Source organism: Tamandua tetradactyla, chromosome 6 (genome assembly GCF_023851605.1).
Source record: "Tamandua tetradactyla isolate mTamTet1 chromosome 6, mTamTet1.pri, whole genome shotgun sequence".
Taxonomy (NCBI): Eukaryota; Metazoa; Chordata; class Mammalia; order Pilosa; family Myrmecophagidae; genus Tamandua; species Tamandua tetradactyla.
The window spans coordinates 110,516,765-110,542,862 of record NC_135332.1 but is presented as its reverse complement, the minus strand read 5'-3'; the positions used below and the strand labels follow the sequence as shown (position 1 = coordinate 110,542,862).

At 37.0% G+C, this 26,098-nt stretch overlaps 1 protein-coding gene, 1 long non-coding RNA gene and 1 other non-coding gene across 9 annotated transcripts in view; 2 read left to right on the top strand and 1 right to left on the bottom strand.

Annotated features, from left to right (window-relative positions):
• Nucleotides 1-26,098, bottom strand: part of MCMDC2 (minichromosome maintenance domain containing 2) — a 79,044-nt gene that overhangs the window by 2,470 nt on the left and 50,476 nt on the right. For 2 of the 5 annotated variants that reach the window (XM_077166930.1, XM_077166929.1), the window contains exons 13-15: nucleotides 17,764-17,906; nucleotides 14,851-14,960; nucleotides 3,645-5,606 (exon numbers count right to left, since the gene is read on the bottom strand). In XM_077166930.1, the coding sequence (XP_077023045.1) occupies nucleotides 5,440-5,606; nucleotides 14,851-14,960; nucleotides 17,764-17,906 (420 nt within the window). In that variant the 3' untranslated portion in view covers nucleotides 3,645-5,439. Of the gene's footprint in view, nucleotides 1-3,644; nucleotides 5,607-14,850; nucleotides 14,961-17,763; nucleotides 17,907-26,098 lie in introns of those variants that run through there. The other 3 variants (XM_077166931.1, XM_077166932.1, XR_013178234.1) reach the window with 3 other exon arrangements.
• Nucleotides 584-3,818, top strand: LOC143688695 (uncharacterized). Of its 3 annotated transcripts, none has more exons than XR_013178237.1 (4): nucleotides 584-886; nucleotides 2,967-3,092; nucleotides 3,344-3,412; nucleotides 3,637-3,818. It is a non-coding gene; the product is annotated as an uncharacterized LOC143688695 (long non-coding RNA). The 3 variants fall into 3 exon arrangements; XR_013178235.1 differs by having other exon boundaries at nucleotides 585-900; XR_013178236.1 differs by having other exon boundaries at nucleotides 587-830.
• LOC143689290 (small nucleolar RNA SNORD87) lies at nucleotides 3,180-3,269 on the top strand. Its single transcript, XR_013178734.1, has one exon. It is a non-coding gene; the product is annotated as a small nucleolar RNA SNORD87 (small nucleolar RNA).

Below are 26,098 nucleotides of genomic sequence, written 5' to 3'. Positions count from 1 at the left end.
CGAGAGAAAAAAGGGCAATAAAACACAAAACAAGAAAATTAATAACATGGTCTTATATAAGGTAAGTATGTACTTTTTGAATGCTTTTTTTAAAACCTGTATTATTATCTATAAAAATAACAGTAGCTATTAATATAGGGAAAATATAACACGTTCCCTTATTTCTGATTCCTCTGTGTATGGAGAGGGCGAATCCAGAACCTTTATTCTATATTGTCCAAAACCACCTGTTTTTAAACATTGGAAATGTGAAGGCACAGCAGGCCAAGCAAACAGAATGTACAAGGAACGAGAGAACTTTCTTTTTTAGAGCATATTCTGCCTGTTTGTATCCATTACAAAGTGGTAAATAATCATTTGCATATTCAATGGAAATTGGGCTGGCCTTAAAATCGTTTATGGAAGTTCTCAAATCCCCCCCCACATACTTGCGGTGCGGCAAAGACAGCCCTCGGAGGGGGCCCTGGAAGAGGACGCAGCCCAAGCAACAGCGGGAACTCAGCGTCCACACCACCAACCCCTTGGTCAACCCCTCGCACTAAGGACGGAAGGGGCGGGGCCAGGCCCGGAAGGGGCGGGCCTAAGAGCACGCCTGTGAACGCCCGGGGCAACGGCTCTTTCTTTTGCTACCGGCGGCCGAGGGAGATAGTCGTGTGTGGGCCTGACAGCCATGAGGCCACCATCGCCGGTCTCCTCGAGGTGGGAGTCCCTGCGGCCTTACCTTCTGTACCTACTGCCAGGAACCCTATTCCACGCCGGGGTCCTCCGCCTTGTGGGTTCCGCGCCCTGCCCTCCAGAGGGCTCCGAACCTGGGCCGGGACATTGACACGGTAACGAGCTTCCCTTCCTCTTGGGCGCGGAATGGCCTCTACACAGTCGAGTTTTTGTGAGTTTCCGCCTGTAAGTCTAAACTGACCCTAAGTAATACACTACGGTTTCGATATCCCTTAGCTCCGAACTAATAAGAGACTTTCAGTGATCGACGTCCAGGCGGCTGAAAGGAAGGGCTGGCGGCTGCGTGCTCCAGACAGCGCCCGGGGAAGCTGTCCGCGGCCTTGAGGTGTTTAGTCTCCCTGAAGTAAACGGTTTATGTTTCCTTAGCCTGTTACAGAGGGGTATGATTATCTCAAGATTTAAGACTACCTTACTTGTAGTTTGTGACTGGTTTTAAAATTATTACTAGAGCACAGTAACTAGGTACGATGAGTCCCGGGCTTGACACAGTAGAAAGGATATTTGGACTCCTTGGGCTTTTAGGCACTTGTTACTGGATCTTCCATTGCAAATGTGCATTAAAGGCGAAGCATTGAAATTGAAGAATCGTATGCACAGAATAGAAGGCCCTTAGACTTTAGTGCGTATTACATACGAAATTGCTCTTATTTACTTAAAGATGCATATCTGGAGTTAAGCCAGGGTACTGGAAGAACATACTATCAAATAAAAAACAAACTAATACTATATCATTGATGACAATTAGGAGTATTTGTGATTGCTTCGTATGAGTCTGTTACCTGTCAACACACGAATGTGAAGGCCTAAGTATTTTATATTGGACAGTACGGTTATATCCTTATTTTCGAGGCCTTGGTGGCTTTGAGTCCCATTTTCATTGCTAAGTACAGGGATTTAAAAGTTTTCAAGTGATGAAAATATTGGTAATGGATTTAAGTTCTGAAGCAACTAAACTTCATCCAGAGGTACTTACCATCTGGACTTTGTGTTCATAGACCTTAAACATTTCTTTTCTTGCTTTGGGTTTTATAGAAATATAATACATGCATAGTTTGCAATTCCCGTCAACCATATATTAAACTGAAATTTCCTGATTTAGAATTATTTATAACTAATACTTTGTATTCATAATATGTGAAATATTTCAAGACTTGAAAATGATAGATTGTTTTGCCAAGGTCCAACTTCTGATGTCTTCATAAATCATTTCCAACAGCTGCCTGGTTCTGTGATTTATCTTCCTGGGGTATTGTGGACATGACCTGTGGCTTTGGTCTTACCCTTTGCAGTGGTACCTAAGTGCTTTCACACAGCTTGGGGCTTAATCCTATAGGACTTTACCCAATGATGATACCAACATAATGTATCCCTGAACTGAAACTATACTAGATTTGCCGGTGTAATTTGTTTAGGTGGTCTGCACACTTTTTAATGTATCTGAACTTTAACCTAGCGCATATGTCATCCATGTCAAGTTCTGAGACAGAAAAGCAATGGCTGGGTCTCATTACGAACATCATGTGTGAAAATCAATAATGCCATAGGGAAGAACATCAGTGTTCTTACCATTGCTAACAACTCTCATTACCAACTTGAAAAGATCATTTATGGAATTATTAGGGCCTAATCAGTAAAATGTGGCATAACTGTATAATTAGAAAAATACTTTTTATAATGCTTTTTTCTCCTGTGTATTTGTTTACTGGTATAGCACAGTATCCAAACTTAAAAATGTGTACTTTGCAAATCATACAGTCAGTCACCAAGACCCTCAAGATACTGTGTTTGTAATTCTAGGCCGTGTTAAGAACTTAACTTGCTAAAATTTCATACAAACTTATTAATGCATTTAAAGGTTGTGCACTCTGTCTAGTTGTAATGCCCCAGAATATAAAAATTGTTTTTTAAAAAAATAATCCTTTTGAAGACATTTTGTACAATGTGCCAGAAATGATCAAAGGGACTATCATACATGCACTCATTACAGCTGTTTTAAACTTTGAACTTGTCAGGTTTGACTACAAAATGTAGAATTAGGTAGCAAGGCTAGTCTTTTGTTCCATTAGAGATGTGTTGAACAACAGGGAATTACTCCTTCACTTTATGAAGGTTGCAAGTATAGCTGTGTATGGTTCCTGATAAAATGAAAAATTCTTAATAGACCATTTCTATAAGATGCCAAACATGTTCATGCAAATGAAAATTCACAATGAAATATATTTAATTTCCAGGTGCAGCAAAGGCTATGAGTTTTAAGGAAGTAGAAAGATCATTATAATTGATTTCTGAAAATTTGCCATAAAGGATGGCTGAAAAACCATCAGGAACACAATTCCAAGAGGTACCCAAAGTTACATGTAAGTTTTGTACTTCCTTATTCTTGGTGATCATGTACCTTAAGAGCAATACCTGAAATATTTAATGCTTTTGACATAGGGTCCATGACTGGCACAATGATGACCTAAATTAATTTTTGCCGTTTACCCAGCTGAGGGCTTCTTTGAAGAAATGACTCTTAAGACTGAGGTGCCAGTAATTTATATTCTGTGAATTACTAATAAATAATGCAGTGTTTTATTAAAATGGATGAAATCTTTTTTCTCTTCAGCATATAGGTAACTGCAGATGAGTGTTAAGGTCCTTAGCCATAGTATTCAGAAATTCTTCTTAACCTCAAGTAAGTAATTATGATTTGTCCAGCAGTTATATCTATCAGTAATTCAGAAATATCTGATAAACTTGAGGGCTGGGGCTATTTCTTCCCTTTGTCAGTAGCATGATTTTCTTTGCTCAGTGCTAAGTTTTTGAGGGGCATTTATTGTGAATATCAAGGTTATATGAGAATTTTTAAGTTCAGGATAATTTCCACTCTGCTTTCTGATTTTTTTGTTTGTTTTTTAGGTGTGGCATGCAACATTTTGGAAAGGAAAAATGAATTGGTCAAGAAGACAGATGAATAGAAAAGCAAATGGAAAAATTAATTTATTTGACATGATAAAACTTATCTCAATAAATTATGTAGAAAAATACATGTTTATTATATTTTAATTGCTAGGTAATAAAGTTTTTTTCTTTAAAATGTATCTGAAGTCTTTAAACCATTGTATTCTCATAGTCACTAGTCAGACCCATTTATAATATAAGAGATAAAAGTTGCTCATCAATAAGTAGCTCATTGGTGGCTGGTGATTATCACTGAGATGTGGTGTGATAGTTAGCTGAGAATTCATTTCTAGTACCCCCGTATCTCAGGCATTTTTACCTTTCAGGATTTCTAATGATCTTTCTCTGGCCTCTCCTCAGAACCTGTTATTAGAAACTGCTTTCTGTACCTGAAAAACAGGTAGTTGGACAATCTTAAACTCTAGTGCTAAAGAGCCATGGAATTGTCCCTTATAGGTAAAGGTTTCTCCTTCTGTAACCTATAAACCGTGAAATGTATGCTTTTTTCTCTAGTTTACTTCTTTATGAACAAAAAAGTAGTCCTAGTATAAGTACAATACTAGCAATTAGTATATTAAAGAAAATTGTGACCCATCAAGCCAGACCTTTCAGAATTATAAAACTGAAAATTCCTACCTGGATGAAGGCATAACTTAAATCTTCACCCACCCCCATTCTCACTTGTAAATTCTTTACTTTTAATCACAGTTGTCATTTGCCTACAGTAAATCAATATATACGTGTACAACGTTTCTAATCATGTCCCATCAGAGCAACATTTGAAAACCATTTTTTTCTCCAAGTGATCAATTTAATCAGTCCTCTGGATTTCATCAACAAAACCTTAACACTTTCCAACTGTAAAGCTATTGATGGATTCTACTAGGAATGTGTTTTGCCACCACTCATGGAGAACCAACAAGTTTGAAGTATAGTAAAAAAATGAGAAGCCATAAAATAAGATCTTGTTAACAACATAGAATTGTCATATATAACTATTCTGTTTTTTAAAAAGTTAGCTTTGCCTTCTGAAACTCTTGGCTATATAGTCCTTGCACTTGGAGGTATTCAATAAACATTTGTTGTCTGACTAGGAAAATAGTAAATGATGCCCAAAGTAGGATAGTGGACTAGGTTTGGTTCCTTTCTCGTGAATATATTTAAAGAGCCAATTCTCAAATTAATGGTCTTTTGAACTGATGTACATTTTTATTTAACCTGGCTTGTTGAGGCTTTTCCTGACTCCATATTTAGAGATTATAACTATTTTTCTAGTGGCCATGTGACCATTAAAGCCTGAAGAGTCCTTAAATTTGAGGTTTTAGTTTAAATGAATTACAGCTCTTCCTCTGTTTGGTAAATTTAAAAGTTAAAGCAAGAAAAATTGGCTTAAAATAATTCATAAATAAATGTTACAAAGTGTTATTGCCATCTTGTGACAAATAGAGAACTACATCACAAGAACTGACGTCCATGGTTTAAGGTCACTGGTGTAGTTCCATGGATTTAACGTTTTTTAAAATAGGACTCTGGCAACTTTTTGACTTCATGTTTTCTTCAGTTTCGAAATTCTCTTGGTTTTAGAGGTCTGGATTAGTTTATTCCAATAGCAATTAATTTTGAGGAGATCATTCTATTTTAAAGGCATTAGAACGTACTTATGTATACAGTAGTACCTGAAACATCACTACAAAATTATTCTCATATACTCACACTTTTTCCATTACTTAAATAGGAATGAAGAAAAATACTCTTCTCAAACTATTCATCACTAGATAAAATAATTGTTCCAGGTCCAAATGTGCCAATAAACTGATGGAGCTGTTGTTGGCATTGAGTCAGATAGACATCCCTTTGCTCTAAATATTCTTCATTACACAGCTCAAATGGAAATAATGCATTTGGAGCAACACAAAATACAGTAGCCCCTAAACGAAGAAGGAAGTACAATGTAAAACTGGATCGTGAGAAATACTACTTAAAATGCTAAATACGAAATCTGTTTTTTCAACTAAAATACCTTCAAATGAAAGTTTAAAATTAACCCCTGTCCCACTTTATAAGAGTATTTCTAATCATTTACTCTTTTTTTTTTTTTTTGCATGGTCAGGGACCAGGAAGTGAACCTGGGTCTTGGGCATGGCAGGCAAGTACTCTGCCACTGTGCTACCATTGCCCACCCTTCAATAATCATTTTTGTTTGTTTGGGTGCATGGTCTGGGAATCGAACCCAGGTCTCCTGCATGGAAAGTGAGGAGTCTACCACTGAACCACCTGTGCACCCTCAATATCATTTTTAATTCTGACTTTTTAACTTGAAACATCAGAATTGAGTAAATAGGAATTCAGTAAATGTACATTGTTACCAGGACCAAAGAAAGAAATATTCTGATCTTTAAATTTTAAAATCTAGAAATTTGCCATTTCTTGGATTACAGTTATTTTTAACTTTTTAAAATTGTACAGTATAACAAATACAAAGCAAAGAAATAAAAAAGCAATAGTTTTCAAAGCACTCTTCAACAAGTAGCTACAGCACAGATCCCAGAGTTTGTCATGGGCTGCCATACAATCCTCTCATATTTTTCCTTCTAGCTGCTACAGAATATAGGAGACTAGAGGGCTTAAATATTTTATCATCACAATTGACTTCTTTTTCTTTTTTTTTTTTGTGAAAAAGAACATATATGCAAAAAAGCTATAAATTTCAAAGCACAGCACCACAATTAGTTGTAGAGCATATTTCAGTTTGACCTGGGTTACAATTTCACATTTTTAGGTTTTTACTTCTAGCTGCTCTAAAATACTGGAAACTAAAAGAGATATACTTTAATAATTCAGCATTCATATTCAATTGTTAAATCCTGTCTTCTCTGTATAAAAACTCCACCATCACCTTTGATCTTTCCATCTCTTTCTTTAGGGGTGTTTGGGTTATGGCAATTCTAAATTTTTGATATTGGAAGGGTCTGTTACTAATTTGGGGTAGGGAGACAGAACTATCTGATGTTCTGGAGAGGGTGGGCTAAGTCTCAGGACTTATCTGAACCAGGGACTCATCTGGAGGTTGTAGGTTTCTGGAAAGTTACTCTAGTGCATGGAACCTTGTGGAATCTTACATATTGCCCTAGGTGTTCTTTAGGATTGGCTGGAATGGTCCTGGTTGGGGATTGGCAGATTAAGTCATTACAGTTTGGAAGCTGAATAGTGACAATGCGAGGTAGAGAGAAGGCATTGGAAGGTAGGGAAACATCTTTTTATCTGATAAAGAAGTAGATAATTGATGATAAAGACATAATACATTTCTCAATATTTAAAGATCATTTACTATTACTGTAGGAGCCAAGCTCTTATATTCTATATTTCATTCATTGATTTCACTGAATGGGTACCTAAATGAGGCAGTCTAGGGGTACAACTTCACCAAGCAGTGCCTACCTTTCAAGAGCTGCCTGTCATCAGTAAACACTTTCATAGCCTCAGACTCTTCTGTGATTGCTCCCTTTACTACCTCACCTTAGCTGAAACTGCTATCCCCGAGAATACTGTCTTTCCCTGTAGCTCTCTAAAGCAAAGTTGCATTGTCTCAAATACTTCACAAGCCTTAGTGTCAGAAGATAGAGTCCATTCCTACCTTGCTGCTCCTTTACTGCTTCCAGACCATTATTTCCCTTGCTTTCCTCATGGTAAATATCCCCACCTTTGATGCTCATAGCACCTCGACTTACCACTCTTTCCCCTTCCACAGTGACTTCAACAAACCACCCTCAACACGTGGCTCCTTATCTTCCTCTGTTCTCTAACACCTACCATTCAGTGATTTCCATGTGAATGGCCCATTTAACTCTCAACCTTCCAGTGTCCCAACCATTTTTCTTCTACTCCAACCAAATATTACCACAGTCACAGCAGACTAACATCATCAAAAACGATGAGCTTAAATGTATCACTCTCCTCCACTACCTCCTCTCCTTATAGCTCTCTTGTTCAAATGTTCCAGATCTTCTACCTCAGAGGCCTCCAATCTGCTTCTTCCAATTCACTACCTTCTTCAACCAATTTCATAGTCCCTCCCTTGCACAACCTCCACTCCACTGCCCCCACCACATCACTCGGCCACACTCACCTATCAAAACCTCATTACTGCATGAACCCAACCGTTTACTTGGGCCAATACTCAGGCTGTTAGGCAGAAAATCACACAATTGACATTTCTTGGTTTCACTTTTAGTGAATCACAATCAATGACCTCAAATGAGAATTCTGCACTGTACCACCTGGCAATCCTGAGTTTCTTTAGTAAACTTGCTCTTCTGCCTCCCACAATGACTATTATATTCCATTCTTTGTAAATCTTTCATTTTCAGCTGATGATTCTGAGTACAGTATATGAGGGAGCCCCCTCATGTTCACATAATGAAATCTACAAACCTACCTGATTCTGTATCCAGTCTCTTCCCTTCTGTAAAATGGAGAGGTGACCCTTCTATCAGAGGTCAGTACCCTCAATGTGTGCTCTGGATTCCATCCCCTCCCACCTATCTAAGAACTTCAATCCTTTGATCATCTCCTCTTTCTCTATTATCATCATTAGGCTCCTCTCTGTTGCACATGATGTGATTTACTATCTTCTGCTTTAAAAAAAAAAGAAAAATCCCAAACGAGAGCAGGCATGAAATGATGGAATAAGACATTTAACACATTGCTCTCTCCTCTAGAAAAATGAAACAACTGGAAAAACAGACTGGAACTAACCAGGTAGTAACCCTGGAGCCAGAATAGGCATTTAGAACTACAGGAGTGCCATAGGAAGCAAGAGGTTGCTAAGAGTTCAGCCTTTGTAAGTGAAAACACGAACCAGTGACCAGCTCCCATTGCGCACCCCATGGCAACTGCCATGGAAACGGTTAAAGCTGTGGCAACTTGGCCTATATTCTGGAAGCAGCTGGGTGAGCCCAGGGCTGGCAGAGAAAACCATCTCCTCTAAAAGTTGGGGTTGAGTGTTGAGGTCAGTCTGGGAGATCCCTGAGGGACCAAAACAGAAGCTGCCATAGTTTTGGCTTTCCAGGCAGCAGCACCTCCAACCTCAAACTGCATCTACCTGGATGTGAAGAGGTAGTGCACGTTCTTTTGCTGTTTCCCACCCCTTCCTTCTGTGTCTGCCACCCTGGAGGGCAGAGCATACACTTAGGCCTTGGTTTCAGCAGCAGCAGCTTTTGGTCTCACACTAGCAACCACCAGTTTTAAAAGACCTAGTGCACTTTTTTATTCGTTGGATTTTCTTCTTTCTTTTTCTTGTGTTGTTTAGTATGGCAGATTCCGGAGGGCCCAGAGCAGATTCTCATCTCGGTTTCTTTCAGAAGCAGATGCTGGTGTTACACCAGCATCCATTGGGATATAAAAGCCAGTGCATCTCTTTTTCATTTTCTTTGTTTTTTTGCCTGGTTTCTTTCTCTTTCATATTTTTGGATCTGTTGGATTCCTAAAGGATGAACAGGGATGCTGGCCTAGGTTTAGGCCTCAAAACAGCAGCTTCTGATTTCCCACGGGCACATAACAAGAAATTTGGAGAGGTGTTCATTTCATTATTTCTTGTCTTGTTTTAGCGTAGATTGTGGTTAGGAGCTATGTGCTCCAGAAAATCATGTTCTTAAACTTAATTCATCCCTATGGGTGTGAACCCATTGTAAGTAAGACTTTTTGATGAGGTTATTTCAGTTATGGTCTGGCCCAATTCAATCAGTATGGGTCTCGATCCCATTATAGGAGTCCTTTATAAAGTCGAATGAAATTCAGACAGAAGACAGCAAGCCACAGGAAGCAAAAGCTGAAGATTAAAAGAATGCAAGAGAAGGGAGAGGCCCCCATGTGCATGGCCATGTGACAAAAGAGTTCAGGACCAGGAATTTCTGGCGACCAGCCCCAGAATGCCAGTCTAAGGGAAGAAAGCATCAACTTCATGAAGTCTTGATTTGGATTTTTCTCCTAGCTTCCATCTCCATTTGCAGATGTCATGATCTTATATATTAAAAGCCCCAAAGAAAACTATTAGAGATAATACATGAGTTCATCAGTGTCAGGATACAAAATGAACACTCAAAATACAACTGTGTTCCTATATACTAGCAATGAATAACCAAACAGGAAATTAAGAAAACTACTCCATTTACAATTGTATATAAAAGAATAAAAGTACTTAGGAATAAATTTAACCTAGGATACAAAAGATGTCTATACTGAAAACTATAAAACACTGCTGAGAGAAACTAAATAAATTGCAAGACATTCCATGCTCATGGCTTGCAAGAGTTAACATTGTTAATATGTCAATATTAAATAAAGCAATATATAAATTTAATGCAATCCCTATTAAAATTTCAGCAGCCTTTTTTGCAGAAATGGAAAATCTATCTGATCTTTAAATTTATATGGAACTGGAGAAAATATTTGCAAGCGATATATCTGATATCCAGTATATATCAAGAAATTCTATAACTCAATAACAAAAGAACAAATAGCCCAATTATAAAATGGGCAAAAGATAAGAATAGAACATTTTTCCAAAATGGAAATACAGATGGCTAAAAAGCAAATGAAAAGATGTTCATCTTCATTAGCTATTAGGGAAATGCAAATCAAAACCACAATGAGATATCTCACACCTATATGAATAACCACTATTAAATAATCAGAAAACCACAAATGTTGAAGAAAGATGTAGAAAAAAATGAAACACTTATTCACTGCTGGTGGGAATGTAAAATGGTACAGCCTCTATGAAAGACAGTTTGACGATTCCACAGAAAACTAAATATTGAGTTACCCTATGACCCAGCAATTCTGCTACTCAGTATAGACTCAGAAGATATGAAGGCAGTGACACAAACTGGCTGGCAATGTGGGATTGAGAATTCCTTCTTGACCAAAAGAGGGAAAAGAAATGTTGCAAAACAAAGGTTTCAGTGGCTAAGAGATTTAAAATAGAGTTGAGAGGTCATTCTGGAGGTTACTCTTATGCAAGCTTCATTTAGATATTAAAGATTGCCATGGTATACCAAGCCCCACCAATAGCATTCCTGAAAACTCTAAAGAAAACCCAGGGCTCTATCTAAGACTCTAGAAGAGTTTTACTTATTAAGTTTATCTTTCAGAAACTTAAAACTTCCAGATAAGCCCTGAAACTTAGAAAATCAACTTGGAAAATCTAAGTTGAAAACTCAGAAAATCAACCAGTTGCATTCTCCTACCCCATAATGCTGTCACCCTTTTCCAACATGAAGAAGTTAGAATGGTTACTGCCCAAATATCCCTGAAGATTGAGGAAATGATCAAATGAGAGGGAGGAGTTGTAACAGAGAAATTAGGATTTAACAAAGGATTATGACTACTGAATTATTATACAGATATGTTTCTAGTATATTAGAATATAAGAGCCAGAAGGAAATACCTGAAATTGCAGAACTGTAACCCATACTATACTTTGATATTTGTTCTATATCTACTTAAAATATACTTTGAAATTTATCACTTTTCTGTATATATATTTCACAATAAAAAATGTTTTTAAAAAATTTTTATGGACCTGCAAGAGGCCCTGAATAGCCAAAATAATCTTGAAAAAGAACAATGTTGGAGGACTCACCCTTTCCAATTTCAAATTGTAATACTATCAAAACAGTGTGGTACTGGCATATATAGACAAATAAATCAATGGAACAGAATTGAAAATCCAGAAATAGACCCATACTTCTATACAGCCAATTGATTTTTTTGGTAGGGGTATGCATGGTCCAGGAACGGAACCCAGTCTCCCGCATGGAAGGCAGGCATTCTAACCACTGAACTACCCATGCACCCAGCCAATTGATTTTTTTTTTTTTTTTTTTTTTTTTTTTTTTTTTTTTAAAGGAAAGACAGAGAGAAGGAAGGAAGGATAGAAGGAAGGAAGGAAGGAAGAAAGGGAAACATTTTTAAACATTTTCTTGTTTTATTGTATTCTGTTTCTCCGTTTTTGTTACATGGGCTGGGGCCGGGAATCGAACCGAGGTCCTCCGGCATAGCAGGCAAGCACTTTGCCCGCTGAGCCACCGCGGCCCGCCCCCAGCCAATTGATTTTTGATAAGGGTATTAAGTACATGCAGTGGGGAAAGAATAGTCTCGTCAAAAAATGGTGTTGGGAAAACTGGATATCCAACTGCAGAAGAATGAACTTAGACCCCTACCTCTCACCATATAAAAAATGAACTCAAAGTAGATGAAGGACATAAATATAAGAGCTAAAACTCTTCGAAGATAACATAGAGACAAATCTTTATGACCTGGCATTTAGCAAAGGATTCTTAGATATGACATCAAAAGAATAAGCAACAAAACAAACAAGAGATAAATTTTATTTCATCAAAGGTAAAAATTTTAGTGCATCAAAGGAAATTATTAGAAAAGTGAAAAAGCTACCTACAAAATGGGATCATTGCAAACCATGTATCAGATGAGAGTTTGATATCCAGAATATATAGAGAACTTTTACAATGCAACAACACAAAGGTAACCCAATTAAAAAATTGGCAAAGCACTTGAATAGACATTTTTTCCAAAGAAGATGTACAAATGGCCAATAAACACATGAAAAGAAGCTCAATATCATTAGTCATTAGGAAATGTAAATTAAAAATACACTGAGATACCACTAAAACTCTCAAGGATGGCTATTATTTAAAGTACGGAAAGTAACAAGTGTTGGATAGGATGCAGAGAAACTGGAACTCTAGTGCATTGTTGATGGGAATGCAAATAGTGCAGCCATTGTGGAAAACAATATAGGTAGTTCCTTAAAAAGTTAAATATAGAATTACCATTTGACCCAGCAATCTCACTTCTAGATGAGATTCACCCAAAAGGAATGAAAATAGGATCACAAACAGATACACGAACATCAATGTTTATAGCAGCATTATTTGCAACAGCCAAAAAGGTGGAAACAATCCATGTCTCAACAAATGCATGAATAAACAAAACATGGTACATACACACCATGGGTTGTTATTCAGTCATTAGAAAAAAATGTATAAGACACTGCAACATGGAAGAACTTTGAAAACAATATGCTCACTGAAATAATCAAGATAAGAGGGACAAAATTGTATAGTATCACTCATAAGAAATGACTAGGAATAGCAAATTTACAGAGATACAAAGCAGATCGATGAGAGGTACCAGGGAAGGAAGGGGGTGAGTGTTTGCGAAAAAAATTTTTTTAAGACCAGGAATAGAAAAAACACGTCTAGGGTAAGTTTTGTTGACTTGGACAGAAGAAAGCTTGTTTTTGATACGATTAATAATTTTGTATTGAGATAACATGTTTTCAAAACTGAATAGCTATCTCCTTTTTCATGTAAAAGGGAAAATATAATAACTTCTACTGATTTGAGATTAGAATCAGGAAGACACAATAGCATCTTGTATATGCATTTCCAAAGATTGGAAATACAGAATTATCAGTGGGAGTCCATTTTACTGGGAGGGTTAAATGTAGATCCTGGCTGTCCAGAACTTGCCAATGGATTTGGCACTGAATATATGCAGTAAAGACTTTTATTATAGGTTAAGGCTTAGCAATTTTGCCCTAACCATTATTTCATAGATGAGAAAAATGATTTCCAGAAGAGGTGTGACTTGCCCAAGATAACACAACTATTTAGTGGCAAAGTTCATTGATATATATATGTAATTCAATAGTAGTCAATTTCCTTCATCTTCTTTTCACTGGGCTAAAGCCCCCAAAGTCATCAGCTATTCCTTTGGTTCTCCTGAAACACCCCCTACCAGCAAAATACCTTCCTGGACCACACATCTTTCTCCAGTTGCTACCTTTTTCCTTTCTTCACTTTCATAGTCAAACACTTAAAAGAATGCCTATATGTACTGTCACTATATCTTCACATCCGACCCCTCTCTCATCCCCACTCCATTGAAAGAACTCTGATTATGACTACATAAAACCTTATGTTGCTAAATCTAATTTATTCAAACTTTCAGTAGCACATGATACAATTGACTAGTACATCCCCTTATGGAATCACTCTATCCTTTCCTGGTTTCTATAAAACCACATTCCTGATTTTCTTCTTACCTTCTAGTTGCTGCTTTTCTGTTTCCTTGGTTGCTGCTTCTGAGTCTCCTCCTTAACCCCTTTTCTAAATATTGGAATTTTTCAAGGGCAGTTCTGGAGTTCTCTTTACAGTCTCATCCTAGGTAATTTTACCTAGCCATTCCCTTGGCTTTAAGTACCATTTCTAGGCTAATGATCCCTAAATTATATTTCTAGGTCAGAACTCACCTCTTCTTATGTCTATTTATATATCAATAGACAGATGTCTACTGAGGATGTTTCAAACTTATAGCCTGTGGTAGTTAGATTCAGTTGTCAACTTGGCCAGGTGAAGGCACCTAGTTCTGTTGCTGTGGACATGAGCCAATGGTATGTGAACCTCAACTGTTGCTCATTACATCTGCAGTCAGCTAAGAGGCGTGCCTGCTGCGATGAATGATGTTTGATTTAACTGGCTGGTGCTTAAATGAGAGAGCTCAACGTAGCACAGCCCAAGCAGCACAGCATACGTCATCTCAGCACTTACAGTTCAGCCCAGGCCTTTGGAGATGCAGAAAGAAATCACTCCGGGGAAAGTTGTTGTAACCCAGAGGCCTGGAAAGAAGGCCAGTAGAGATCACCCTGTGCCTTCCCACGTAAGAAAGAACCTCAGTTGAAAGTTAGCTGCCTTTCCTCTGAAGAACTAACGAAATAATCCCCTTTTATTAAAAGCCAATCCATCTCTGGTGTGTTGCATTCTGGCAGCTAGCAAACTAGAACATAGCTCTAATTTGAATTTTCTCCCATATGCTGTATTAGTATATCTTTTTCAGAAGTCTTTAAGCAATGTAAAAGTCCAAGTATATAAACAAGCATGCAAAACAAGGAACTTAAACTCAATACTGATGATAATACCTTTAGACAATTAGCAAATGTTCAAATTCAAACAATCAGGCCCTACCTGATTGAGATTTATCATACTTTAAAATAATATTTAAAATATATGTATCATTTTAGTTTAGTAGATTAAGAATATTAGTTTAGATGAAATTATTTTTAATGATCATTAATAATTAATACATTACCATATTTCAACGTGAGAGATGTTTCAAATAATAAGGCTGCAATTAGTACATCTTCTTTAAGCACATTATTCCTTAAACTCAGTCGAGCATGTGCTTCAGATAGGGAAACTCTAAAAAAAAAATCAATGCCAATCAAAATATGTTGATATAATAAAAATAATATATATATTTGGGGAAGAAACACATCAAAATATATGCGAACATTAACCATACCTTAAAGATCAACATATTTTTACTTTGAAAAAAAAATGTTTAGTTTCTTCTTGAAGCATTTTTGCCCTAACTTGAACAGACTGTTTCAGAACAAGCAAGTATCTGATTTATTTTTAAGAGTGGGTTTCCACCTTGGTTTATTGTTATCAGTCCACCCTCCTTCCCCCACCACCAAGTTCTGTTCAGATAAATACATAGCTTAGAAAAAGCCTAATACCTCTTAAATGTGACTCTTCTTGAAATATTCAAAGATAGTTCTTATAGTTGACTCATGCTTTCTTTTTTCCAAGATAAATACTTGTACTTCCTTTAATATGTCACAAGACAATTTTCAGACCTCTCACCATCCTGACTACTATTCTTGTGACCAGATTTGGTTAATATTCTTTCTTGGTACAGCACTACAAGTGACCTTTGACTAGTGGAATAGAGGCAGAACTAGCATTTTCTTGATCTTGATCTAAATTCTATTAATGCAAACCCCAAATTTAAGTATTGTTGACAACCACGTTCCACTGTTTACTCACATTAACCATAAAAATAATGGAACCTCGAGTTTTTAAAATATCTTTTGATATTAAGCCGTATCACACTTTTCCCAACCATTCTCACTTGTACCAGGGAGTTTGCAGACCTAATTGAGGATTTTACATTTATCCTATTAATGTTCATCCTTTAGACTAAGAACGTGAGTTGAGTTTGTGAAGATCTTTTCAATGCTATTGATTTACAAATTTGTTTATCATGACCTTGATGTCCTCATCCACGCTCCTTCTAAACATGTTGACCAAGATAGAATATATACAGAGGAAAGAAAAGAGAACTGTTTCAGGGAAAGAGAAGAGAACTGCTCAGCTTCACTTCTCTAGAAACACAAAGATGGTGTTATTAGGCATCTGTTCATAGAAGTGGGGGGTGGAATACAGGGTTTATGACTTTTCTGGGTAGTGGTTCACTCACTTTGCTAGTTTCATACCCCCCACCACCCCACCACTCACAGTGTTTAGGTTTATAATGTGAAAAAGTAGAATTATATTAAAACTAACTCTACTTTATTTTCAGATCAATATTTTTTTTTTTTGGTAAACTAAGGCCATGTGAGTTTAAATACAAAATATCTTTTTACCACAGAGGAAAAAAATATGAGAAAATAGGACTTTTAAAGATTTTAGGAAAGTATGATTTGATTTGGGTATTTTAAATATTACTTCAGGTAATATTTAAAATTAATATTTAAAATTTAATATTACACAGGTCTGTTTACCATTTGAAACACTTAACAAATAACTGATTTCCACCTTCGCTTATCTTTAGTGATTTTTCAGCTCTATGAGGATAAATTTATAATTGGGGAAATTTACTTAAATATATTGATCTCTTAGAGACCCAAGCGTGAACTTTCCTGCCAGTCCCTCATTTCTAATTTTTTATATTGCAATAAAACAAGATATTTAATTTTTTAATGGATTATATTACTCTAGGTCCTACTTCATAATTTGTTTGAGATTATACTTTAACATTATGTCAAACGAACTAAACAGCCTATCAAAGGGAACTGTAAATTATGGTACAGTCACACATAGTAAAACTGTGATGCAGCTATTAAAAACATAATGAAGTGATTCTTTATGTGCTGATAGTGTGGTGTTTTATACCATGCATGATTCCAATTAGGTAAAATAATATATTCATATAAAAATATTTATATATTACATATTTAAATAAGTATTCATGAAAATAAATAACATAAATAAAATATGTATTTAATATATGACATATTTAAATTACATATTTATACGTTTGCATTTAAATGAACACTTTCTGGAAAGAAACACAAAAACTGTTAACAGCGATTATCCCTAGGGAGTGAAAGTGAAGTGGGTAGGGTTAGCAGGACCCTTAAGTCATCCTTTTAAATTTTTCTTTTATCATATACATACTCTACTTTTTTTTTTTTAAATAATAGCATTTTATTGTTTTAAGACTGAATGTGTGGCAATTTTTTTTTACATGGGCAGGCACCGGGAATCGAACCCGGGTCCTCTGGCATGGCAGGCGAGCATTCTTGCCTGCTGAGCCACTGTGGCACGCCCTACATACTCTACTTTTACAATCAAAATTAAGTGTTTTTTTTAACTATTCAAGACACAGTGATAGATGACTGTATTAAAGTATGTAAGAGTGCAAGGAACAATATACTGAAGAAAAATTTTTCTAGGTTCGACTACAGAATTCCTGGAATATAAACAACCACATTTTTAAAAACTGTCATTTGTTTTGATAGGAAATGGTGGTGATGATAGAACAATATTGTGAATGTAATTAGCATACTGAATTGTATACTTGAAAATGGCTAAAAATACAGAAAGTTATGTTGTATACATGTTTCCACAATTGCAATTACAAATTTTTTTTAATTTGAAAATATCATTTGTATTTGAAATCAGTGCAGTTTCCCCAGGTTATCTCATGGAGATGTGTCCGATAAAAGTTAATTTAGTGAAAACAAATTATTGAAAGTTCAAAGGATGTAACAAAAGGAATTGCTAAGCCTCCTTAAATTTTTTTTAACAAGGTAGATTATAAACCAACCAACTAGCAATAAAACCAAGAAACAAGTGAAACAAATAATTAAGTTAAACTTAAAACATATCCTTTAAAAGTCAATAGTGGCTTTAAAATCCTGTGTTAAATACCTACAAATATTTTAATGCAGATGATGACAATTTTGATCCACATATAGAATCTGTTCTGATTCTGCGACTTGCTAGATAATAGCCATGAATGATTTTTTCTGCCTCCAAGCTGAATTCTACATTCAAATTCTTTGCAAACGCCAGTAACTAAATAAATCAAAAGCATGAAAAATTTAAGAGATTCAAGCTTTATTACAGAATCTAGATTATAATAATTCAAAATATATTCACATTTCATTCTTTTTAACTTTGCATATCTTACATAAAAACTGAATTAATATCTGGGTCATCCTGAAGTCATAGAGCACTTTAGAATTAAAAAATCTTATGCTAAAAAGAGTAATAAGATCACCCAGACTAATCTCCTTCTCCCTTTCAGTTCAAGACAGTACAGTGTATTTGAATGACCATCACGTCTTTCAGGGGGAGAAAGTCTCACCTTCCTCAGAAACTCATTCTCCTTATGAATGACTTTAATTCTTTGACAATTTATTTCCATACCTTTCTGTAGTTGTCCCTAGAGTTATTTGCCCTTCTTACTTTCCCTCCTTCTTTTTAAAGAACACTTGCCATGGGTGAGGCACTGTTAACTACTTAGAATGATGGCCTTTGCAGATTTAGTCAGATTTGGGGTGGAGAATAAGTCTTCAACACATTAGTTTGTTACTGTTTTCTCTGAGGTTTGTGGGTTTTTTTCCTTTCTGAATCAGTGATTTCCAGTTCCTTAAGTCCTTCCTCCCATGACATAATTTCCAGACTTTTCACCATCCTAGGTGTTTTCTGCTTTTTCAGTTCACAGAATCAAAAGGAAAAATTAACAATAATAAGATTGTTAATAACTATAACTAAGGTGGTTTATATATTTTAAGTACATTTTTTTAAAGGATCGTCTCTTGGATATCTCCTGTCTTTATTCTTCTTATTCGTCAACATTCTCTTCAGGCCTTGGAACTAGATAATAATACTATTAATTACATCCTAGCCTTTTTAGGTGGCATGGTGATGTCATATCCTCCTTAAGAAATGGTCTCACATTATTTCTTTTCCCCATTAGTCCCAGCTGCTGGGAATACTGTCAGGATGGCCTCCATCTGTCAGCCCCTTCAGGGATTGCCTTAGCCCCAAAAAGCTGCCTTCTCAGAGGTTACACCCTGCCCAGACGACCCATCTGAAATGACTAATTGAGGTAGAAGGGGAGGTTGTTATAAAATTCCTACATTTTGGTCCACAGCAGGACAACTCTGGTAGGCTTCTTTAGCTCCAGAGCTCCTTGCCCAATCCTATTTCCTCTCCCACAGCTATTACTACACGGGCACTCCTAAGGAATATCTATCCGCATGTTAAACTCAGGCTCAGTCTGCCTCTTGGAGAACCCAGGAGCCACATCTTTCATACAATATGTTCTTGTACCACAGACAAATTTGTCCTCTGGAGAAACCATTTTCACTCTTTCACCAACCTTCTACAGCTGTTCTCTAAAGTCTGCTGAGTCAATTATTAACTCTTCTGTCTAGGCTTCAGGACTGCCAAATCCTAATCCCTATGACTTCATAATATAATTTTTCTTACCATTGGGCTGGCTTTTTCATAGTTTTCTATGTATACTCATTTTCATTTCCCATCTAAATTTTAGCATTTCTTAAGTTCCAACTAAAGTCTTCCTCCATGGAGTCTTCCTAACTCTTGCATTCTAAGTTGGTAGCTCCCTTTCTTTGATAAAATACTTAGAGTCAGTGCCACCCAATTTAGCACTTAAAGAGTCTCTTAAGTGTTTCATGTCTTATTATCTCAATTAAATGATAAACTATTTAAAGAAGTATGGTGGTCCAGTGCCTGGGCCTCCTCCTAAATGCAAATGAAGCCCCAAATATGTAACAGTCTGCTTGACCAGGACAAAGTCAGGAAAGAAAACAACCTCCCCAGAGGGAAAAGAATGTAATTCACAGATGTAAAGCAATGGGAGCAGGACAGCACTGAATGTATCTTAGTCTTAAACATTAATCTTAGTAAAACATAAGGTCTTTAATGATAATAATTTATGATTATACTAAAGGCCTGATGTCCTCATACCATATGGAATGTCTTTGTTCTAAAATCATATACACACTGCCCCTTGCATTCATGTTTCTCTGTAAAGTGCTCTCTCTCCGAACTACCACCACTAGAGACTCTCTCCTGTTCATAAGTCCTAAGAAATCTGTCTACTTCAGTGCCTGGCATATTTTTCAGTTTCACAGTGGCACCAGCCTGTGCTTTTTATAAAAAATATTTCTTACTGAGAAATATCCACATACATATAGTCCAACCATAATGTATAATCAATAGCTCACAATATCACATAGCTCTGTATTTTTCACCATGATCATCTCCAGAACACCTGTATCGCTTCAAGAAAAGAAACAAAAAGAAGTAAAAAGAACTCATACATTCCATAACCACTACCTCTCACCTTCACCAACCCACAGAATTTCAATCTATCCATTTTTTCCCCTTTATCTGCCCCCATTATTTATTCATTCTTTATCCTTATTTTTTTTTCACTCATCTGTCCATACCCTGGACAAAATGAGCATCAGACACAAGGTTTTCACAACCACACAGTCACACTGTAAAAACTGCATAGTTATACAGTCTTCTTCAAGAATCAAGGCTATTGAAACACAGTTCAACAGTTTCAGGTACTTCCCTCTACCCGCTCCAATACACCACAAATCAAAAAGGGACATCTATATCACACATAAGAATAAACTCCAGGATAACCCCTCAACTCAGAGTGAATCTCTTAGCCACTGAAACTTTATTTTGTCTCAGTTCTCTCTTCCCCCTCTTGGTCAAGAAGTCTTTCTCAATCCCATGATGCTGGGTACTGACTTGTGGGAAACAGACCTTTTGACCTTCAGGCTAAACTTTGAGACGGTGACCCAGAACACTGGGTCACATAGCTCTTGTGGAACACTGCAGGTGGCTAGTCTCCTACAAGGAAGCTTTGAAGGATAAAAGGGCTGGGGGCTGGAATGTGCTATTCTTTAAAGAGATTTCACAGATAAACAACTTAGCTTAAAAGGTTTTGCATTTTCTTGTATTTTACATATTGGCATAATTATAATTAACATTAAAAATTAACGTGATGTTACTTCCTCCTGCCTTTTGAAGTAACCACTGATAAATAGCTGGAGCAAAACTAGCAAAGGGCTCTTGGCTTTAGAAGCTCAAGAGTCCCCTGCTCCCATTTTCAGAAATCTGTGTCTGTCTTAATTCTCATGTCACCGTGTCAGCAACACCGGCTCATACCTGGGAGTCAGGTCCCACATTGCCAGGTAAATCCACCACCCTGGGAGTCATGTCCCACATAGCGGGGAGGGCAGTGAGTTCACCTGCCAAGTTGGCTTAGACAGAGAGCCCACATCTGAGCAACACAAGAGGTTCTCTGGGGGTAACGCTTAAGCATAATTATCAATAGGCTTAGCTTCTCCTTTGCAGGAATAAACTTCATAGGGGTGAGTCCCAAGATTGAAGGTTCAGCCTATGGAATTGGTCGTCCTCACTCCTTGTGAGAATATTAAGAATTCCCCCAGATGAGGAACTTTAATATTTCCTCCTTTCTCCACAGTCCACCAAGGGGACTTTGCAAATACTTTTTTATTCTCTGCCCAAATTACTCTGGGATGGGTCAAGGCATTACACTAACCTGGACAAACCAATAAGATCTCCCGCCCTGTTCAAGATTCCATGTACTTATGGTGTTCAACTAAACTGACCATACAAGTTAAATCAGATAATGTGCTACCCAAAATATAGATTTTGTACCAAATAAGCATCTCTCCCTCTGGTCTCGCAAAAAGCTTGGAGTTTGAAAATATGGGTCATATTATCCTTTACCCAGTATTCTGATTTACCTTAGTCCATACAGATCAGCTTCATTCATATTTCCAGACAAAGTCTGATCACTTTTTCAGCTTTTTAAACAGTTGCTGAACGGGTTAATGCTGACTCTCATAGCTTCAGTTCTCTAACCTGAGTCTCAGGTGTCACGTACATACCCAAAATTTCATGGAATGACCAGGTTATACACAAATAGCTCAGAATCTCAAAATTGAGAAATATCAGTTACAACTCCAGAATAGATGTGACTGCTGAAAGAGGTTACAATCTAGGACCCTTTACAATAGGCCCCAACCTGATAACCCATGCTCTCAAGTTCAATTCTCTGAGTGAGTATATTACAGTTAATCCATATAAGTGAGGCATGATAATATTTTTGTTTTTGTTTCTGATATTTTATTCAACATACTGTCCTTAAGTTTCATTCACATAGTTGCATGCCTCACAACTTCATTCCTTCTCGCAGCCACTCAGTAGTCTGTTGTATGTAAACACCACAGTTTCCCCTTCAATTCCTCCCTGAGACCACCTCCATTCATTGTGAATCGGGAGCACCCCTGCTGTAAACACCAGTGTGTTTACACACTGTCTATTCACAGTGAATAGCCAATGTCTATTCACATCCCCATTCTCAGTTCCTCCATGGATATACCTAATAATGGGGTTGCATGATCATATGGCAACCCCACCCCTAGCCTCCTATGGAACCACCACACACTGCCCTCTAGAGGGGCTGTACCTCTCAGTTTCCCTACTAACACTGAACAGGTACATATTTTTCTCCACATTTTCTATAGTAGCACTTGTTTCTCTCTGTTCATTTTTAAACAATTCTATTCACACATCATACAATCCAACCTAAGTAAGTAGGCATGCCTTCACCAACAGAATCTGTATGAAGATGTTTCCTTTTCTTTCGTATAGAATCTATGCCCCTCCCCCATGCTCCTCTCTTGTTGGCATTTAGTTTTGGCATAATGGCTTTGTTACATTCAGCAGAAGCACATTACAATGTTACTGTTGACTACAGACCCAAGCTTGCACTGATCTCACCATCCATTCTCAGCCCCTTGCAATGTTGACATTCGTTTGTTCTCCCTTATGCAAAAACGTTTTTATATTTGTACATTTAATCACCATCATTGCCCACTCTAGGAATTCCTAAGATTTACTGTTTCAGTCTTTATCCTCTATCATTCCTTCTGGTTTCATACATGTCTCCAGCCCTTCTCCCTGAACCATACTCAAATTCAGCTTCATTCAGCGCACCTATATTATTGTGCAACCATCAGATAGTATTGTGCTCTCCACTTCTGAATTTTTATAATCAGTCCTGTTGCACAATCTGTATTCCTTCAGCACCAAATGCCCAATCTCTACCCTATTTCTATCTCCTGAAAACCTATGTTCTTAACTTTAATTCTCAAAGTTCACTCATTAATGTTCTCATATTAGTGAGACCATACAGTATTTGTCTTTTCTTTCTAGCTAATTTCACTCAGCATAATGTCCTCAAGTTTCATCCACAGTGTTACATGCTTCACAATCTTAATCTGTCTTACAGCTGCATAGTATGCCGTTGTCTGTATATACCACATCAGGTTTAGTCACTCGTTGCTTGATGGACATTTGGGTTGTTTCCATCTCTTGGCAATCATAAATAACGCTGTTATAAACATCGGCGTGCACATGTACACTTGCGTCCTTGCCTCTGAATACATACCTAGTAGTGGGTTTGCTGGATCATATGGCAATTCCTGAGGAACCAAAAACTGCCATCCAGAGCAGTTGTGCCATTTTACATTCCCATCAACCCAGCAATGGTGGATAAAGATGCCTTTTTCTTCACATCCTCTCCAGCACTTGATGTTTTCTGTTTTTTTGATAATGGCCATTCTAGTGGGTATCAGATGATACCTCATTGTGGTTTTGATTTGCATTTCCTTAAGGGTCAGTGAAAGTTCAGCATATTTTCATGTGCCTTTTAGCCATTTGTACTTCCTTTTCTGAAAAGTGTCTGTTCATGTCTTTTGTCCATTTTTCAATTGGGTTGTTCATCTTTTTGTTGTTGAGTTGAAGAATCTCTTTATATATTCTGGATACTAAACCCTTATGTGATATGTGATTTCCAAATATTGTCTCCCATTGCATAAGCTGCCTTTTTACTTTTCTGACAAAGTTCTTTGATGCACAAGTGTTTACTTTTGAGGAGTTGCCATTTATCTGTATCTTATTTCAATGCTCGTGCTTTGGGTATAAGGTTTAGGAAACCACCTCCTGTTATAAGATTTATAAGATACTTCCCTATATTTTCTGCTAATAGTTTTATGATCTTTACTCCAACATTTAGGTCTTTGATCCATTTTGAGTTAATTTTCATATAGGATGTGAGCTATGGATGCTCTTTCATTCTTTTGCATATGGATATTCTGTTCTTCAAACATCATTTATTAAAGAGGCTGCTCTGTCCTAGGTGGGTTGGCTTGACTGTCTCATCAAAGATCAATTGTCCATAGATGAGAGGGTCTATTTCAGAAAATTCAATTCTACTTCATTGGTTAGTATAACTATCTTTACATCAGTACCATGCTGTTTTGAACACTGTAGCTTTTGTTGTTGTTGTTTATATATTTTTAAATTTGTACATTTAATCACTATTATTGTATATTCTACGCATTCCTAAATTATACCATCTTAATCTTAATCTCTCTTTCCTTCTGGTTTCATACGTGCCCCCAACCCTTCTTCCTCTATCATACTCACATTCAATTTCATACAGTATACTTATATTATTGTGCTATTGAATTTTTACAATCAGTCCTGTTGCACAATCTGTTTTCCTTCAGCACCAAATGCCCAATCTCTACCCTGTTTCTATCTCCTGATAACCCATGTTCTTAACTTCAATTCTCCAAGTTCATTCATTAATGTTAGTTCATATTAGTGAGACCATACAGCATTTGTCCTTTTGTTTCTGGCTAATTTCACCTAACATAAGGTCCTCAAGGTCCTTCCATGTTGTTACAAGCTTCATGACTTTATTCTGTCTTACAGCTGCATAATATTCATTGTATGTATATACCACAGATTGTTTAGCCACTAATCCATTAAAGGACTTTTGGGCTATTTCTATGTCTTGGCAATTGTAAATAATGCTGCTATAAAAATTAGTATGCATATATCTGATTGGATGTTTCTGTTGTTTTGATAATGGCCATTCCAGTGGGTATCAGATATCTCATTGTGGTTTTGATTTGCATTTCCCTAACAGCCAGTGAAGTTAAGTATCTTTTCATGTGCCTTTTAGCCATTTGTATTTCCTCTACTGAGAAGCATCTGTCCATATTTTTTGCACATTTTTTAATTGGGTTGTTTGTCTTTTTGTTGTTGAGTTGAAGAATGTCTTTAAACATTCTGGACACTAAACCCTTATTTGGTATGTGGTTTCCAAATATTTATATACCAGATTCTTAACAGTTAAGAATCAATACTCAAGAGACTGATGCAAGACCCCAACTTAACAAACGTTGGAGTTAGACTATGAGCTCCATGAAAACATGGCCCTTCTGTCAGTTTTCAAACTGTCTTTAAGGAGGCAAACTCCATATCGGAAATCCCTGCCCAATCCAAGGTACAAACTAGTTGAGATTGGCCAGGCAGGAGAAAGTCACAAAACAAGGCATGGATCTGTAAAGACCAACTACTGAAGGTAGCAACTCTTTCTTGTTCATGATCAACAGAATACTCAGCACGGTATGATCAAACCACAATTCAACAAGCCATGCCCATCTTCTCTGAAAAGCTGTCAGCAAAGTGGAAAAGGGGAGAACAGACAACACTGCAGCCCACAGGATACATCTGCAGCAAGTAGACAAAGTTGTAAACCTTAGGGTCCAGTTCCACCTCGAAGAACATCTAAACTCTCAGCATACACACTGCCCAGGAGACAGCTCAGGGGCATTGCAGGAGCCTTGGTACCCTGCAAGCTGTTTCTACTGTAGATATACATCTGTTTCACAGTTGTTCTATGGGAGATCTGGAAAGAAGCTAGACTATAGGCAAAATCGGGCTCATACTTTGGAGCCTCAGTCCATGAGTCTAACTGAAAAAAGAAAGACAGTTCTCTGAAGTTGTGATGGAAGAGCTGCTCAGTGGAGTTGTACACTCTAGAATGGGTTGTGCTGAAAGACTGGTCAATCTGCTCAATGGTGGGAGCTGTGGCCTGAGAGTTAAAATGCACTACACAATATTTTAGTTTTACTTTAGTCAAGTCATATACTTCAATCACTATAACTCTCTGATTGAAACCACCAAACAGTAATTTGATTCCATCCTGAGTCAGGTTAAGAATGAGGTCATGACTTAGAGGAGACTACTCAATGTAAAGAACCCAGACATTTTTTTTTAATTAAAAAAAAATTTAACAACAAACGAACAAAAACATTAACATATGATCA